The 18740-nt window shown below is 47.0% G+C and overlaps 1 protein-coding gene across 1 annotated transcript in view; it reads left to right on the plus strand.

The window, feature by feature from the left end:
• Window positions 1–5176: 5176 nt before the first annotated feature.
• Window positions 5177–18740, plus strand: part of ATP10A (ATPase phospholipid transporting 10A (putative)) — a 191462-nt gene continuing 177898 nt past the window's right edge. Inside the window, exon 1 of the mRNA XM_004372675.2 lies at window positions 5177–5621. Within this exon, the coding sequence (XP_004372732.1) occupies window positions 5197–5621 (425 nt within the window). The 5' untranslated portion in view covers window positions 5177–5196. The remainder of the gene's footprint in view (window positions 5622–18740) is intronic.

Consider the following 18740-nt stretch of genomic DNA (forward strand, 5'->3'; position numbering starts at 1 on the left):
ACTTAGAGCTTAGGCCACTCCTCACCCTCCACCAGGACCACCCTGGCCACGCTCCTCCTCCCCAGGATTACTGCAGTGGCCTCTGACCATGTCTTCTTGTGTTCTCTTTCCCAGATTGCAGCCAGAGTGACCTTTGACATCATGAGTCAGATAATGTGACTCCTCCAAAGACTCCCATTCTCATTCAACTTAAAGTCAAAGTCTCTGCAATGATTGAAAAAGCCCTTTGCCATCGAGTGGACTCCAACTTATGGCAACCTCATGTGTCAGAGTAGAACTGTGCCTCATAGAATTTTAAATGGCTGATTTCCCAGAACTAGATCTCCAGGGCTTTCTTCCAAGACACCTCTGGGTGGGCTCAAACTTCCAACTTTTCAGTTAGCAGCCAAACACTTTATCATCTGCACCTACCCAAGGGCTCTTCTGGAATGATCTAGAAGGCCCTAAATGACTGGATTGTGAGCTCCATTTTTGCTTGCCCACTGGGATCCAGTCCAGAGGCCTTCTTGCTGGGCCAGGAACCCCCAGCCCACTCCTGCTCTCTACTGCACGTGCATATCTCCCCCCAGACATCTGCATGGTGTTTCTTCAGGCCTCTGCTCAGAACCCCCCTGGGAAGCCCCCTCTAGGGCTCTACCTAGCCAGGGTACACCCTTCCCGGTTAGGTTTCTACTCCCTAACTTCCTTGTTTCTTTACTGTCCGTTTTCCTGAGAGCTGGGAGTAGAGTGTTCACTGCTGTGTTCTCTGCTCTGAGCACATCTCTGAGAACACGGTCCCTACCTATTGCTAGAGCACACCACACTTCCTCCTGTGTTGTGATCTTTTACATGGTTGCTCCTTCTGCCTGGAGGTTTCTTCCACAAGATCCAGGTTCTTTTTTATTTTTTAATTGTGACATATATATACATATACATATATATATATATATATATGTATAAAAACCCACCAAACCCATTGGCGTCCAGTCGATTCCCACTCATAGTGACCACATAGGACAGAGTAGAACTGCCTCATAGGGTTTCTAAGGAGTGGCTGGTGGATTCGAACTGCTGACCTTTTTGATTAGCAGCCAAGCCAAAAGGTTGGCAGCTTGAACCCACCAGCTGCTCCTTGGAAACCCTATGGGGCAGTTCTACTCTATCCTATAGAGTTGCTATGATTCAGAATTGACTCCACGGCAATGTTGTTGTTTTTTTTTTCATGAATATATACAAGTATATAAAACAAATGTTTTGTTGTATATATATAAATCTTTATATATGAAACAAAACATTTGCCATTTTAACATTTTTAAAGTACAATTCAGTAACATTAATTACATTCATCACGTTGTTCCACCATCGCCACCATCCATTTCCACATTTTTCCATCACCCTTAACAGAAGCTCATGTCTCATAAGCATTGAGTCCTCCTTTCCTCCTTCCTCCAGCCCACCCTTGGTCACAACGAATAAACTTTGGTCTCTATGCACTTGCCTATTCTAGATATTTCATAGAAGTAGGATCGTACAAATTTTGCCCTTTTAATTCTGACTTACTTCACTCAGCATAGTGTTTTCAAGGCGCAACGATGTAGTAGCATGTATCAGAACATCATTTCTCTTTATAGCTGAATAAAATTCCATTGTGTGGATATACCATATTTTGTCTATCCATTCATTTGTTGGGCATTTAGGACATTTTTTCCACCTTTGATCTATTATGAATAGTGCTGCAGTGAACATTGGTGTACAAGTATCTATTTGCATTCTCACTTTCAATTCTTTTGGGTATATATATACCTCGGAGTGGAATTGCTGGATCGTATGGTAATTCTGTGTTTAACATTTTGAGGCTGTACCATTTTGCATTCCCACCAGCAATGGAGGAGGGTTTCAATTCCTCCACATCCTCGCCAATACCCGTTGTTTTCTGTTTTTTAAATCATAGCCATCTTATTGGGGGTGAAGAGGTATCTCATTGTGATTTTGATGTGCATTTCCCTAATGACTAATGATATCATGTGTTTTTTGGCCATAAATATTTCTTCTTTGGTGAAATGTCTATGTAAGTCCCTCATTCATACTTGGATTTGGTTGTCTTCTTATTGCTGAACTGTAGTTCTTTATATATTCTGGATATTAAACCCTTATCTGACATATGGTTTCCAAAAAATTTCTCCTAATCTATAGTTTTTCTCTTTGTTGGTAAAGTTCTTTGAAGACCAAAAGTTTTTAATTTTTATGATGTCCAGTTTATCAATTTTGTCTTTGTTGCTCATGCTTTTGTGTCAGATCTAAGAACCCATTGTTAAAAACTAGGCCCTGAAGGATTACCTTTATGTTTTCTTCTAAGAGTTTTATGGTTTTAGTTCTTACATTTAGGTCCTTGATCCATTTTGAGTTAGTTTTCACACATGATATCAGGTATGGGTCCCGGTTTATTCTTTAGTTTGGGGAAATCCAGTTGTCCCAGCACCATTTATATAAGAGATTATTCCTTCCACTCTCATTTTTAATTCATGTCACCATCTAGTGAGGCCTTCCTCCATCTCCCCCTTCCCACCACCGAGCCCCCACTCACAACTCTGTGAACTATTTCTTGCTTAGTTGCTGTCTCTTCTGATTAGAATATAAGATCCAAGAGAATGTCTGTTGTAGTCAACGATTCTCCACTGTATCCCCAAGTGCCTGGAACACTGTCTGCCTCATAGTGGGTAGTTAATTAATATTTGCTGAGCAGTGACAAGTGATGTCTGGCCATCATCAGAACTCAGTTGTCCAGATTGCCAGCCCAGAGTATTGCCCTCATCTTGGCAGTCAAGGGCTTGAGAGTTTAGCCACCATAAGACAGCCAAGCTCAGCACCCCTGATGATCCCTCCTCAGGAGATTTACACACAATGGCACGCACAGAAGAATGAAAAATAATTCAACAAGATTAGAGGACCACTCAGTTGAGCAAAGCCCTAAACGAAATAATGAATTTGGATTGGTGAAAAGCAGGTGGGAGAAGATTCCAGCCACACAGGGCAGTGTGACTCATGGAATCTTAGAACCAGAAAGTGGAATGTAGCTGGCAGTGAACAAAGCCTGTCATCGCTCCGGGGCTGGGCTGGGAGTCAGGAGGGGTGAAGTAAATCCAGCAATTGGTGCCCATCTTTCCTCAGGGCCTGGAACCTCTGCCTGAGGAGTCAGAATTTGACATTATAAGCAACAGCGGACCTCTGTAAGCTCTGGGGTAAAGAAATGAGAAGAAGGGACACAGTAATAACTTTGGCAGCATGTGTGGGATGTCAAAAGCAAGGCAGCTGGGTGGCCGGGAGGCCCACAGGGAGGCTTTTGAGGATACCTGGGGATACCTGTCAGGACCAGGGAGTTGGCTGTGGCAATGGACCAAATTAGCAGGCTTTGGGGTCCAACTGGGTTTGATGAGAAAGGAAGAGATGGAGTCATGAGTTGTCAGGCTCTGGAAACCAGGGCAGTTGCGGTCATTCCTCATTGTCATTGATACTCAGTTGAGGATGTCGTTGGTCAGTGTGAGAGCTGACTTCTTTCCCTGAGAATGCAGGAGTTCCACCAGATCTTTCTCTGACCTGAGCCTCCATCCCTCAAAACTGCTCCCCCTTCCCGTGCCTGGGCAGGGCTTGATCCATGGCAGGTATTGTTTTCTCAGTGCTGTTCACTCTACCCCCTGGTGCTGGATTGCACACAAGGTGTGGTCTCTGGCAAAGCTCTCCCTAGGGATCTAAGAGCCTGGCTTAGCTGAGGGTTGTAGGGCCAGGGGATAGGAGCGGGGACCAGACAGAGGGAGGGACTTGCATGGAGTGATCTGCACAGAGACAGGGAAGTACAGATCTGTAGGCACCTGAGGGAGAAATCTGCAGCCAGTGAAGGCTGTTATGGGCAGTTGAGGGGACTTGGCAGGTAAGGAGTGTCTCAATGCAGGAAAAATGTCCCCATGCAAGCTGGCCTGCAGGAGGAGGAGGAGGCAAACACCTTCACCATTCCCACTCCAGACAGGCAGGAGTCAAAGCACCCCTGCTACAAAACTCCCCAGTCCAAGGCCTCCTGAGGAAAGCCGCCCCTCTCCCCCTTGCTCACCTCTGTTCTTCTAAAGTGAGCACAGACATGGAAGTCATTGGAGCTGGGTGCATCTGGGGAGTCTTTCTGCAGAACAGGGGCTCTCCAGCTCCTTCTGCCTCCCCAAGCATGCTCCTCTCCCATAGCCCACTTTCAGCCCACTCCCCTCTCTGACCTCCCCCCATGACTAAGGAGGGGGACCCTTTGCCTGGGCAATTCTGCCTCACCCTCCTGACAGGCCCCTGCTGTGCCCCGCAACAACCCTCCTCAGCTCCCCTGTCACTTGTCTGGACCACAACTTCCACCTTAGAATACAGGGGATAGTTTGGCCCCATGGTTTACCAGGGAGGAAGAAGCAGAAATGCCTTAAAACCAAAGCCTGCCTTTGCTACAGCAACTTACTCCTCCCCAATTAAAAGTCCCCACTTACGGGAGTAGGAAAGGAGAAGAGGTCTAGTTACCCAAGACCTGGGTCTGAAAAGAGGTGGCACAGCACAGGGGACGCTGCTGGGAAGGTTGCCAGGGCAGCGACCCCTGCCTTCCCGGGATTGCCCAGGAAGTAGATGCCCTCTGTAAGTGCAATGTAAATGGCTGAGCATTGGCATGCCCCAGCTTCTTTGGATTTCGAATCTGCTTGATTCCAAGAAGAGGATCCTATTCTGGGTCCCCCAGGACCGTTTCCCGCTCAATGGCCGAAGCGGGTCTGGCCTTGGGGAGAGCCCTGGGCTCTGAGGGGACTGCATGATTTTTCCTCCTATACTCTCTGCAGCTTCCACTCTTCGCGGGCCGGGCGTCTGCAGTGCTCCTGGACCACACCAGTCTTTCTCGGAAACGAAACTAACCCGCTTTAAAGTTGCCAGCTCCGGCCCTTGGGTTTCCTGCCCGCCGGGCTCCGGGCTGAGCATTGGGAGGGAAGAGGGCGCGCAGGGCGGGCGGGGCGGCGCGCTGAAGGGGGCTCTTTGCCTGGCCGGCTTGCGCGCAGCCCGGGAGGCGGGGGTGACGCGAAGGACGCGGGCCGGGCGGGGCCGGCGGCGCGCTGACCGCCGTCTTCGTGCGTCCCGCAGGCGGGGAGCCCGCGCCGCCGCGCCTGGCAGCTGGCGATGATTACCTAGAGGCGGGCGCGGTGACACTCGGCCATGGAGCGCGAGCCGGCGGCGGCAGAGGAGCCCCCGGGGAAGGCGCGGCGGCGGCGGCGGCGGGAGGGCCGGACGCGCATAGTGCGTTCCAATCTGCTGCCACCGAGCGCCGAGGAGCCTGCGGCGGGAGCTGCCAAGGGTTCGCGGCACCTGGCCGACAACCGGCTCAAGACCACCAAGTACACGCTGCTGTCCTTCCTGCCCAAGAACCTGTTCGAGCAGTTCCACCGCCTGGCCAACGTGTACTTCGTCTTCATCGCGCTGCTCAACTTCGTGCCGGCGGTGAACGCCTTCCAGCCGGGCCTGGCGCTGGCGCCCGTGCTCTTCATCCTAGCTGTCACAGCGTTTAAGGACTTGTGGGAGGACTACAGCCGCCACCGCTCAGACCACGAGATCAACCACTTGGGCTGCCTAGTCTACAGCAGGTGAGCTGGCGGGCGCCCCTGGAACTTGGGGCTGGGCACAGGTGAGCGGCCCAGAGCGGCTGGGGTGGCCTGGAGAGTGGCTCCACTCCTTGCACGGCGCGCGGGGCTCCCAGGACCTGGCTGCCTCTGTCCTCCCTTGACCGGATTGTCACTCGGACCCTGTGTCTGAGCCGGAACAGGGGGTGCCTCAAAGCTGGGCATCCTCATCCCCAGCAGCGTCACCTTAGAACTAAAAAGGAGGGAAATGCTTCCCCGGGCACAGTCGCCTAAAGTTCCTACCATGGTCCTTGGCCAGGTCCCATGGGCCAGGATGTGTAACAACCAACACGGGAACTTAAAGCTCAGTCTGAGATAAGCAGCTCAGCTGCTTCTGGAGACAGCAGAGTTAAACTGCCACCACGTTCAGATCAGAGACGGCACAGATAATAACAGCAGCTCTATCCACTCGAGCAGTGAACAGGCCACTGAGCTGGGCACTGGTCCCATATTTTCCTATTTAATTTTCTTAAAATGAACCCCAGTTTCCAGATGGAAAGATTGAGGCCTGAGGGGTTTGCGGACTCTGCCCACAGTCGGTACCTACCTGGGTGTGTAGTTCTGGTGGGCCCCTCCCGCTCCTTCTCCCTGCCCTTCCTGGGAGTGTTGGGGCCCCACGCTGGACCGGCCCCGGATGCCTGCTGCCACTGCCCCCTTTATGCCCTTACCCCAAGAGAGGCACTGGGGAGGCAGATGGTTTTAGGCTCCATCTAAAGCCCAGCCTGTCTTGCCCTTCTGTTTCACCTTCCTGGACTCCAGGTGCAGCGGCTGAGATGGGCCTCCACTTTGGAGGACTTTAGCCAAGTCCTACCTCTGTTTCCATGAATGGCCTCTAAAAGGCCCCTTGCACTCTCAGTGACAGATTGTTCCCCTAAAAGGTGAGGGCCATAGTGGCCCCTGACTCCTAGAATAGCTCGGATGAAGACCACGAGTATGTGCACCTGTGCTTGCTTCCCTCTGCACATGAGGGAAACAGGTTCAGAGAGGTTGAGTAATTTGCCCAAGTGCATACAGCTGCCACGTAGTGGGACTGGGATTTGCCCCAGATCTTCCTGATTCCAAAGCTTTTTCACTATTTCTGTGCTTGTCCTTCTCACACTTATGTAAGAATCACTTGAGGATCTTGTTAAAAATAAAATTATCAGGCTCCAAGCTCAAAGTTTCTGACCCAGCAGATCTGTAGTTAGGCTCAGGAATCCTGTGTTTGATTAGCACAGAGGTGACTCCTATGTATAGGGCCACACTTTGAGTGACACTGCCCCGCTTCCTCTCAGAGGTGCCCCACTGGTCTTTCAGCACGCAGGATGCTGAGGAAGGGCTGTGGATGCTGCTTACCTGAGCTGCAGCAGAGGGCAGGGGGTTCCCCATACTGACACCCTCGGTGTCCTGGGAGTAAGGGCTCCTGCAGCCATACCTCTGCCCTCTGCACTGCACAAGTCCAGTGGGGCTCAGGGGCGTTACTATTTGAACACACCCCAGTTCCTGCTATTACTGAGCCTTCAGCTCTGGTGGCCTCATTTTTAGAAATAATCAGGCCTCAAGAAATAGTTTACTTTCGGTAGACAAAGTGCTTTCACACCGCTATGTCATTTGATCTTATAACAACCATGTGATAGAGGGATTATTATTACCTCCACCTTTTGAATGAAAAAACTGAGGTTAGGACCTAAATCAGTCTTCTTGGCTCTGGAGCCTAGGACCTTGCAAGGCATCATGGCGTTCTGAAACATTCAGCTTCCATGTAGGCCACACATGATCCAGTCCAGCTCCCCTCCCCTCCGCCCCAGTATGAATTTCTGAATGCTCAGCACAGCCCTCAGGGGGCTCTTCGGGGCTGAGGGTGCTTTCAGGAGTTCCACAAGTTAAATTCCTTGAATATTTTGCTGGGGAGAGAATAGCCTTCTGCCTGGAGGGTCTGTGGGTAGTCGCCGCTGGGGAGTGATTTCAAGAGCACAGCGGAAGTGGGACCTGTCTCGAGGCAGCTGCTTAACTCCTGCTCAGGCCCTCTTTTTACCTACCTGCAGCAGACATTGTCAACACTCTTGACTCACCAGCCATCTGCAGGACAGTCGTCCCAGTGCCCCAGTTCTACTCAGAAGGCCCCAGGAAGCCAGGTCAAGTTCCTCTAGTCCAAGAAAGTTTGAGATGGGGGTTTCCTGGACTGGGCTGTGACAGTATGGATGACCGAACCCTCCCCTGTCCTCAAAAGCGGTGAGCAACTTGGGCACTGATGGCTTTCCAGGCTTCATGGAGCTCAGCTGCTGGTCCCAGCTACCCCTGTCCACCCACTCGTATGGAGGTCCTGAGCCACACCTCACTGATCCAGGCCCAAGAGATGGACGGAGGAGGAAGCTGGGACCCCATGAGATGACTGTGGGGACCCATTGCTCCATGGGGCAAATCCTTCTGTGGAAAGTGAGGCACTGGGTGGACCCCTCAACCAGGGATGCAGCAATGTCAGGAGAGGCCTCCTGAGTGGGGCAGAGGTCCCAGGCTGTGCAGGGAGACCAAGAAGGATGTGGTCAGTCATGGACAGGGGGGCGGGGGCTGCGCAAGAGGGAGCCCAGGGCAGGGGGAGGCATGTGACCACAAGGGTGTGACCAGGTCCTAGTGTAGTGCATGGAGGCGAGGTGCTGTAGAAGGCCCAGGGCCTCCTGCTTCCCCTTCACACTCGGGGGGCTCCTCTGGGCAGGCCTGTCAGCCAAAGAAGGCGAAGTTTGTTGGGCGCCTTTGGTTACTACAGGAAGAATCAGAAGCACATGGGACAATGTCTGAGCCTATTGTGTGCCATGGAGTCCAGCCGCCACCAAGCGCAGTTGTCCAGTGGATGTGCAAGTGTGTTAATTTGTGCACATTTACATATGTTGTGCCAGAGTGAGGTGTAGGTGTGTGGGGCGTGACTCCTAGAACGGAGGGAGATTTCTCCTCGACATGCAGCCTGCAGAGGGTCAGTTATTGGTACCAGTATTCATATGACGTCTGTTAATGAAACGGTCCTTGGGTCCCCTCTATGAGAATCACCTATTGTGTATGTTAGAAAGTGCAGCTTCCTGGGCCCCCAGACAATGGAGCCAGAGTCTCTGGAGGTAGACGGGGTGTTGGGGCTGAGGGCCTACATCACTGATGAGCCCGGAGAGTCTTTCAGCAGGCCTCTGTTTCCATGTCCAAACCCGTTTTATCCTCCCATAGAATTCGAACTGTATTTAGGAAAATCCTTCCAAAATGTGCTCAACCAGAGAGAGCTGTGATCCTGGGGATAGGGCAGCCGGGGGCCCTGCCTGTGGCTACTGCCTGGTGGGCGGAGCCTAGGTCTAAGATTCATGTGGTGGTGCTCAGTTTGGGCAGGTACAGAGTATAGGGTGCAGGGCGGGTGCCAGCTGGTCTACGTCCTCAATGCCAGCAAAGCCAGGTGCTGAGACTCTGCCTCCCTCTGGGCCACGGGTGGAAGACACGGGTACTCGAGCCCGATCCCACCACACACAGCGGTGAACAGCGGGAGGAACCAAGGAATGCATTTATTTTAAAACATGACCATCCACCCCTGTTAAAATAGGGGAAAGTGGGTAACACCGTACCGAGAGCAAACTGCGGCACTATACTCGGCACGGCCTGAGGAGGGAGCCTTGGGCTTGGGTTCGAGTCCTGCTATTTGTGGCCATGGGACCCTAGACAAGTCATGTCCCTTGCTTGCCCTCCTCCATTACCTAATTTGTAAACTGGTGATGCAGGGCCCCAGTACCACACAGCCCTTCGCGCTCTGACCCCAGGGCCTTGGGAAGGTGTTGTTGCTCTTGTCCCCAGAGACATGGGCCTTGGCCTTCATCTCTCTGCTCAGAACCCTGGCCTGGGTGGTAGTAGATATGTTTCTGTTTTTTCCCTTTTGCTTCCACGCACCTTATGATAGCTCAGTATGCTCTTATTGACAGCTTCAGTGTTTGTCTCTAGGATGATGTTGTCAATAGTAGCATTTCTGTGTGAAATGACCTGAGGTGACTTCTCTCCTGAATCGTTTGGACCCCATATTTGGAGCTAAGTGTATGTCTTGGTACCTTTCCATCATCTTTTGGGAAAACAGGTAGTCAGGGAGTAATGCTTATTTTGGAATTATCCTACATTTTGTCTCTTCCCTTTCCTTTGATTCCCATTTCATTTTCCCAGCTAGCGGTCTTATCTGTCTAACCTGGTTACTTTGTGCTTCATGACTTGTTGTTTCAAAAGAACTTTGGAAATGACAAGGTGGTATCTCACAGAACAAAGGTCTCCTTCTGTTTTCTTTTCTTACCAGGGATGTGTTTAGTTTATCTTGTCTCTCTTCTCCCTCCCCTCGCTTGTCTCTTTCCCTTCCTTTCTTGGTGAGCCATGTCTCCTCCTCTTTCTTGTCCTTGGCCCTTGCTGGGCCTATTCCTTCCCCAGCTAATTCAGCAAAAAGACCAGAGACAGAAACACTTTTCTCCTGTGAAGCACAGCGTCCTTTTCTTATTTGGAGTAAAAGATATGCAAAAACAAGGACATCAAGATAAGGCCAGGAGACACTAATACACGAAGATAATGCAAGTTCTCTTTAAGCTGGTTTGACATCGCTGCAGGTATACAAGACCAGAGGACGCTTTAGGAATCATAATTCAACGTTGCCATTCGCATATTTTTTCAGGAATATTTTTTCTTTTGATACCTGTTATGTGTCATATATTACTAGGTTCACGCGGTCTAGTTGTAGTAGAAAAAGAGCCCCTCCTTTCCCTAAACACTTGGTTGCCATCAGAGACAGTCTTGTTCACGGGGCAGTAATAGTGGTGGTTCTTTTCTTACTTGTTAATATGGGCCAGATGTTTTGTATGCACTACTCCAGCTTATCCTCACAAAACAACCCTATTATTTTTCATATCCCATTTCACAGATGCGGAAACTGAAACCACACAAGTAAGTAACTTGCTTGCCGTCACCCTGGTAATAGGTGGTAGCACCACGATTTGAGCCCAGAGCCACCTGCCCTTAGCTCATATTTGTAGTTATTCCCCTATTTGCCAACCTTCCAAAGCAAGGGGCCTTGTTTTAAAAAAAACCATTTTTATTATAAAAAATTTCAAACATGAAGTAGACGTATAATGAACCTCTGTGTACCTGTCGTCTGGTTTCAACAGTTATTATCTCATGACCAACATTGTTTTATCTCCATGCTTAGTCAGCTACTCCCCATCCCGAGTTATTTTGAAGCAAATCCCAAACATGACATTTATTTCTAAATATTTCAGTATTGATCTTTTAAAAAATACGACTCTTTTTAAAACTTAACTACAATATCATTGTCATATCTAAAAAAATTAACATCAATTCCTTAATACTATTAAATATCCAGTTTGTGTTCTTATTTTCAGCTGTCTCATAAAAATTCTATTTTTTTTTTTTTAATTTGCATGTTTGAGTCAGGATCCAAATAAATTCTACCCATTGTTATTGGTTGATATGTCTTTTGAGTCTCTTTTAATCTCTTGATTTCCCCTTCTAACCTCCTTTCCCTTTTTATATTTTTTCCTTGCAGTTTATTTTAAAGAAACTAGGTTACTTGTCCTGTAGAATTCATTCTTCAACTGCCTGAATATTGCTAATTGCTTTCTGTGTACCATCTGATATGTTCTAGAATCCCATCATGTGTATGTTGGTACACTTGATGATGTCTCACAGATCTCTGAGGCTCTGTTATAATTTCTTTATTCTTTTTCTTTCTGCTTCTCACATGAATCTTTTTTTTTAATTGTACTTTAGATGAAGGTTTGCAGAACAAACTAGCTTCTCATTAAACAGTTAGTACACATATTGTTTTATGACATTGGTTAACAGCCCCACGACATGTCAACATTCTCCCTTCTCGACCTTGGGTTCCCTATTACCAGCTTTCCTGTCCCCTCCTGCCTTCTAGTCCTTGTCCTTGGACTGTTGTGCCCCATTAGTCTCGTTTTGTTTTATGGGCCTGTCTAATCCTTGGATGAAGGGTGACTCTCAGGAGTGACTTCATTACTGAGCTAAAAAGGTGTCTGGGGCCATACTCTCAGGGTTTCTCGAGTTTCTGTCAGGCCAGTAAGTCTGATCTTTTTTTGTGAGTTACAATTTTGTTCTACATTTTTTTCCATCTCTGTCCGGGACCCTCTATTGTGATCCTAGTCAGTGCAGTCAGTGGCGGCAGCCAGACACCATCTAGTTGTACTGGACTTAGTTTTGTGGAGGCTGTGGTAGTTGTGGTCTGTTAGTCCTCTAGACTAATCTTTCCCTTGTGTCTTTAGTTTTCTCCATTCTCCCTTGCTCCCGAAGGGGTGAGACCAGTGGAGTATCTTAGATGGCCACTTACAGGCTTTTAAGACCCCAGATGCTACTCACCAAAGCAGAATGCAGAACATTTTCTTTATAAATTATGTTATGCCAATTGAGCTAGATGTTCCCCGAGACCATGGTCCCCACAGCCCTCAGCCCAGCAATTTGGTCCCTCAGGGAGTTTAGATGTGTCTATGGAGCTTCCATGACCTTGCCTTGTACAGGTTGTGCTGGCATCCCCGGTATTGTGTACTATCTTACCCTTCACCAAAGTTACCACTTACCTGTTGTTTATTTTGTGTTTTTCCATCCCCACCCCTCCTCTCCCTCATAACCATCAAAGGTGGTTTCTTTTTATGTGTAAACCTCTTCATGAATTTTTACAGTAGTGATCTTATACAATATTTGTCCTTTTGTGGTTGACTTGCTTCACTCAGCATGCTGCCCTCCAGATTCATCCATGTTGTGAGATGCTTCACAGATTCATCATTGTTCTTTATCATTGTGTAATACTCCATTGTGTGTATGTACCAGAGTTTGTTTATCCATTCATCTTTTGATTGGCATCTAGGTTGTTTCCATCTTTTTGCGGCCGTGAACAATGCTACAGTGAACATCGGTGTGCATATGTCTATTCGTGTGACAACTCTTATTTCTCTAGGATATATCCCTAGGAGTAGGATTGCTGGATTGTATGGTATTTTTATTCCTAGCTTTTTAAGGAAGCACCATATTGTTTTCCAAAATGGTTGTATCATTTTGCATTCCCACCAGCAGTGCATAAGTGTTCCAGTCTCCCCAAACCCATTGCCGTTGAGTTGATTCTCACTCAGCAACCCTATAGGAAAAAGTAGAACTGCCTCATAGGGTTTCCAAGGAGTGCCTGGTGGATTTGAACTGCCAACCTTTTGATTAGCAGCCGAGCTCTTAACCACTGCACCAGCTCCTTCTTAGATAATCTTAATTGACCTATCTTCAAGTTGGCTGATTCTTCTGCCAGTTCATATCTGCTCTTTAGCCCTTTTAGTAAAATTTTCATTTTAGTTATTTTACTTTTCAATTCTAGAATTTCTCTTTGGTTCTTTCTTATAATTTCTATTTTTTTATTAATATTCTTCTTTGGTTGGACATTGTTATTATACTTTGTTTCTTTAGACATAGTTTCATTTAGGTGTTTGAACATAATGTTTTTATCTAGTAATTCCAACATCTGGCCCTCTCAGGGACAGTTTTTATTGCCTGCTTCTTTACCTGTATAGGGGTGGATACTTTCCTGTTTCTTTGTATGTCTCATAATTTGGGACATTTTAGGTGATATAATATAGAAACTCTGGAAATTAGATTCCCCTCCCTCCCCAAGGTTTATTTTTGTTGTTTTTTTAATTGCTGTTGATGCTTGCTTGTTTGTGACCTTACTGGACTAATTCTGTGAAGGCTGTATTCCCTGTAGTATGTGGCTGCCAAAGTCTCTGGGTAGTTAGCTTAGTGATTAGCTAATGATTTGGCAGAGATTTCCTTAAATACCTTGAACCAACATTTGAGGAACTCCAAACCCCATCTACCCCTTCTGGTGGCTGCACATCTGCTGGTTTTCATAGCTGTCATGGTTGCGACTACTGGTTTTCAAGGCCAAGGAGATAGGTATGGGAGTAGGTCAAGTTAAAATGCCATAAACCCCACTGTTCTCACTGAGGTTCAGGACATTTTCTTGAATAAACTCTCATCAGAGTGTTGCAAGCATTGCTTAATATCCAGAGTTATAAAAAAAGTTTATTTTGAAAATTTTGCCAGTGCTTCTTTTTTGCCTTTTTGAAGGGGTGGATTTCTGGAGGTCCTCACTTCACCATTCTGGCAATTGTACCGTGTGGTCGGTTACTTTGTAGAATGTCTCTCAGTTTGGGGTCATCTGATGTTTCTCATGATTGTTGTTGTTGTGGATTGAATTGTGTCACCCCAGAAAATGTGTGTCAACTTGGCTAGTCCATGATTCCCAGTATTGTGTGATTGTCCACCATTTTGTCATCTGATATAATTTTCCTGCGTGTTGTAGATGCTACCTATATGATGTTAATGAAGTGGGATTAGTGGCAGTTGTGTTAATGAGGCAGGACTCAATCTACAAGATTATATTATGTTTTAAGTCAATCTCTTTTGAGATATAAAAGACAGAAGTGAGCAGAAAGACAAGGGAACTTCCTAAAACCAAGAAAGCAGAGCCAGGAGTGTGTATCTTTTGGACCCAGTGTCCCTGCACCGAAAAACTCCTAGACCAGGGGAAGATTGATGACAGGAACCTTCCCCCAGAGCCAACAGAGAGAGAAAGCCTTCCCCTGGAGCTGGCACCCTGGATTCAGACTTCAAGCCTCCTAGACTGTGAGAGAATAAATCTCTGTTAAAGCCAACCACTTGTGGTGTTTCTGTTATAGCAGCACTAGATAAACTAAGACAGTTGTTGTCAGGTGCTGTTGAATCAATTCAGACTCATAGCAACCCCATGTACAACGAAGAAAACACTGCCTGGTCCTGCGCCATCCTCAGAATCATTGCTATGTTTGAACCCATTGTTGCAGCCACTGTGTCAGTCCATCTCATTGAGGGTTGTCTTATATATCTATTGCTGCTATAACAGAAATACCACAAGTGGGTGGCTTTAACAAAGACAAATTTATTCTCTCACAGTCTTGGAGACTAGAAGTCCAAATTCAGGGTGCCAGCTCCAGGAGAAGGCTTTCTCTCTCTGTCAGCTCTGGGGGAAGTTTCTTTTCATCAATTTACCCCTGGTCTAGAAGCTTCTCAGGACCCGGGGTCCAAAGGACATGTTCCCCTCCTGGTTCTTCATTCTTAATGGTAGGAGGTCCCTCTCCTCTCTGCTGGATTCTCTTTTTTATATCTCAAAAGAGATTGACTCAACATACAGCCTAATCCTGTAGATTGAGTCTTGCCTTATTGACATAACTGAGTCTAATCCAGTCTCATTAACATCATAGAGGTTAGGATTTACAACACATAGGAGAATTACATCAGATCACAAAATGGAGGACAGCCACACAATACTGGGAATCATGGCCTAGCCAAAATGACACACTTTTTTGAGGGACACAGTTCAATCCATAACAAGGGTCTTCCTGTTTTTCCCTGACCAAGCGTGATGAAGAATGATATCCTTTCCCAGGGATTGGTCCCTCCTTTCTCACTTTGTCATGATTAGATTGAGGTGTCTTTTTTTTCCCCCTAATGCTCTATGAATGCATTGTTTTCAAAGGGAAGCAGTTTAACTTTCAACTTGAGATTGCCACCAGGTTCTGCTCTGCTAGATAGCAGCTGCCATCACAATTGCCATTGGGATTCTTTTATACTGCTGACAAATGGTTTAAGGAATTCTCAAAGTATTGCGAATTATTTCGGAGATGTTTGGAACCCAACAGGGTTTCTCCACTATAACATTACTACTTTTCCCTTTGTAATTAATGAATATCTTGGGGAGATCCTTTGAGACTATGTAAGTATCTTGTTTCTTCTCAAACTTTTGCCCACTAATTTAACATCCCTTTGTGGATCTTGTTTCAGTAATGATTGCTCTGATGTTCTAATAGGAATTTTCTATTTCCCTCATTTCTTCTGTATTTATGTAATGAAGTGTCATCCTTCTTCCTCGTTTATTTATTCATTTATTTACTTATATAAGCATGGACTAATGGATATTTATTTTATTCTGTGGGTAATAATTCAGTACTATGGTAATTTGTTTTGTTGCTCACATTGTTCCAGCGTTGGCCATGGGGATCTCTTTCAGGTTGGCCCCCGTTTCTCTTTGACAAGCCCCCCTCCTTTCTTGAGCTCTTCCCCACTTTCTGGCTTCACATGATGCTTTAGGCTCATTTTGCATTTTTCCTGCCCCAGCTCAGGAATCAACCACTTTTCCTAGGAGCTAATTAGCTGTTTTTTAAAGAACATTATTATAAATATATGGATTAAAATATAGTTCATTGGTTTTAGTTTCTTGTAGTTATTACTGTAATTGATGTTCTTAGCCCATAGTTGACAATCAAGTTGACTTCTGAGTCCTTTTGACATGCCCGTCGATCATTTCCTCTAGTCCATACTCCAGTTTCATCTTAATCATTTCTGCCTCATGCTGGAACCAAAAGAGTCTTCGTTATTTTTAATACAATTCTCTTGTAGCTTACAGTGGCCTCTGAATGTACTTTTGCCAGGTTTTCCATAAAGTGACTTAACTTGGTCTTCATCTGATGGTCATTCATCATCAGCTTTGCAGATTCCATCTTTCCTGGAATGGGCAGGTAGTCCCATCAGGGCAGCAGTAATGCCTCCAGGCATGCTTGCAAATATTAGTCACCACAGTGACTGTCAGTGTTTCTCCTCTTGATGTTAAAGGGCTGGGCTGCAGAATGGTCTGTGATGCCCTTGCCTGCTCTGGACAGTCCCACCCAATAAAGAACTGCCCTGTCTGAAGGACTGTCAGGCCCCTATTGGAAAATATTATTAGGAGAGGGTTCTAAACACAAAGTTCATCCACACTTCTGGATCCTTGACTTGGGAAGATTGAGACTTGACTGTGTGGTGGTTAGGCTCCTGCCTTTCTTGTTGAATTCCCGGTACATGAGAGCCCTGTGTACTTATTTGTACAAGACATGCCTTACTATATATAGCACATTGAAAGAACTCACTTGAAAAATGAAGAGACTATTTTGATTTCTGCTTTTTTAGAATCTTCTTGGCTTGGCTGTGTTTACTTGCTTTGCATTTTTCCAGAGTACAGTTAATATTCATTGCCCTCCAGTGCTCTCTGGTTGTTTGTCTGCCATGAATACTGTATTTTAAATACTTTGTTCCACCAAGCTGTGTTTGTTAGGTAATAACACATTATTTTGCCCACTTTTAATTCATCAAAGGCATTTCAGACTCTGTTAATGAGGTCAAATGCTTGCCAGCATTGAGATGCTGGGCAGGGCACTGTTCTCTCTCAGTCCAGTTCCCCCCCACCCGGAAATGCCAAGGAGGAGGGCACCTCTGGGCTGGCTGATTGGGTAAAATGAGGCAATGCCCAGAGGGGAGCACACAGGGCTAGTGTGCACCCAAGCTGTCACCTGATGTCTGAAGATGACCAAGATGAGGAAAGTAGATGGATTTTGTAGCTGAAACAGAAATGACTTCCAATTTGTCTCATTTTAAAACACTTGGTTACACTTTTATTCTGCCCTCTACTTGTCCTTATGTACTTCTAATGATAATTAAGAAAAAATGGAGTTCAGCACAGTTAAATTTTTATTCAAGTTCTGTCTCTGGTTATGTGTGCCCCTGCTGTGCTCATGATGTGTTCAGAATGTGCCGGCGTGGATCCCAGGGTAGACGTGGCGGATGTGTAGGTGGCATTGGCCCCTCTGTAACTATGCATGGCTCCTCCCCCCGAGCCACGGGCATGATCCCCAGACCTGGCCCAAGCACTGGTGGTGTGAGGACCAGGGTGGGGTAGGTGTGGGGGCCATTAGTTTCCCAGCAGTCCTAGAGCGAGCACTGGAGCGTGTGTGGGGAGACTGCTGCCCTCAGGCCTGCCTGCTCTCTCCTGAGGGCTGCGTCCCTCCCCCCCTTCTTGGCCCATCCCTGGGGCCCAGGCAGAGGCCCCAGCACATACAGATGTTCCTTCCCTTTGGCGCTTGGCCAAATTGGAAGTCATTTCTGCTCCAGCTACAAAATCCATCCACTTGACTCATCTCGGTCATCTTCAATGCACAGTGGCTTGGGAAATCTATTGCCTTGGCAAATTCAGAGAAAGCTGAGGGAGAAAGACAGTGTAGGAAGAGAGCACATTATCAGGAGGTGGCTTCTCTGGGAGGCCCTCTTTCAGTTTCTCTCAGAACAAGCCACGTTTAAACATGAGTCAAAGTGGTTTTTCAGAATGTCTCATGCACGCAAATAAGGGCCACAGATGTTCACCTCCCCTGATCAGTCTCAAGATAGACGTGGCATTCATTTATTTTCTAGGAAAAAGAGTATTGTTGTTAAACAACACGATATTTCAGTATAGACATCTTGTTCCTCACAATTGGTAACATCTCAGATTATGATTGCTATCATTGTCACAGTTTCATGTCCCTTCCTTCTTAATTTGTGCTGCCACACCAGACTTCAGTGAACCAAACGTGCAGGACTTTCTCTTCCTGGTACTTAGCTGGTGTGGTGACTTGCATTGTAACATTTTCCATTTACAGTTTAGTTTAGATTTGATTTTTGGAAAGAGTACCGTTGCTTTAAAGTACAGTGGAAAGTTTGATTCACTAAATCAAACTGGTTGCTGCACTACAGGCTTTGACACTGTGGCGAGTGTGCTGTGTGCTGGGACCCGTGCTGTGCAAGACGTGGAGCTGTGGTCGTGTGCGGGTGACCCAGTCCGTGGACAGGGACACCTCTGTGTGTCCTGCACACACTCAGTGCCTTCTCTGTTCACCTCGCTGTTCTGTTCTCACTGCCTGCCTTTTCTCTTTCAGCTCCCTTCCTGGGAATACATCTGTGAAGGGTCTGGTGGCCTTTATAGGATTTCCTCCATAACATGCTCCTGGGGTTTGGGGAAGTGATGGAGGAAGGGGGACGGGGGAACCCTGCAATTCTTGGCTCCTTTCATTCCCCACTACTATGTGCAGTAGCAGTTTAAGTCAGCCTGTTCTGTTCCTCGTCTCCGGAGCTCCTCCCTTAGGCCTCCTCACCTCCCTTGTTTGACTCATATCCCCTCTATAGTCCCTTCCTGCTTGTGCCAGCTCC

The sequence above is a fragment of the Trichechus manatus genome, unplaced genomic scaffold (genome assembly GCF_000243295.1).
Source record: "Trichechus manatus latirostris isolate Lorelei unplaced genomic scaffold, TriManLat1.0 scaffold00019, whole genome shotgun sequence".
In the NCBI taxonomy this organism is placed as follows: Eukaryota; Metazoa; Chordata; class Mammalia; order Sirenia; family Trichechidae; genus Trichechus; species Trichechus manatus.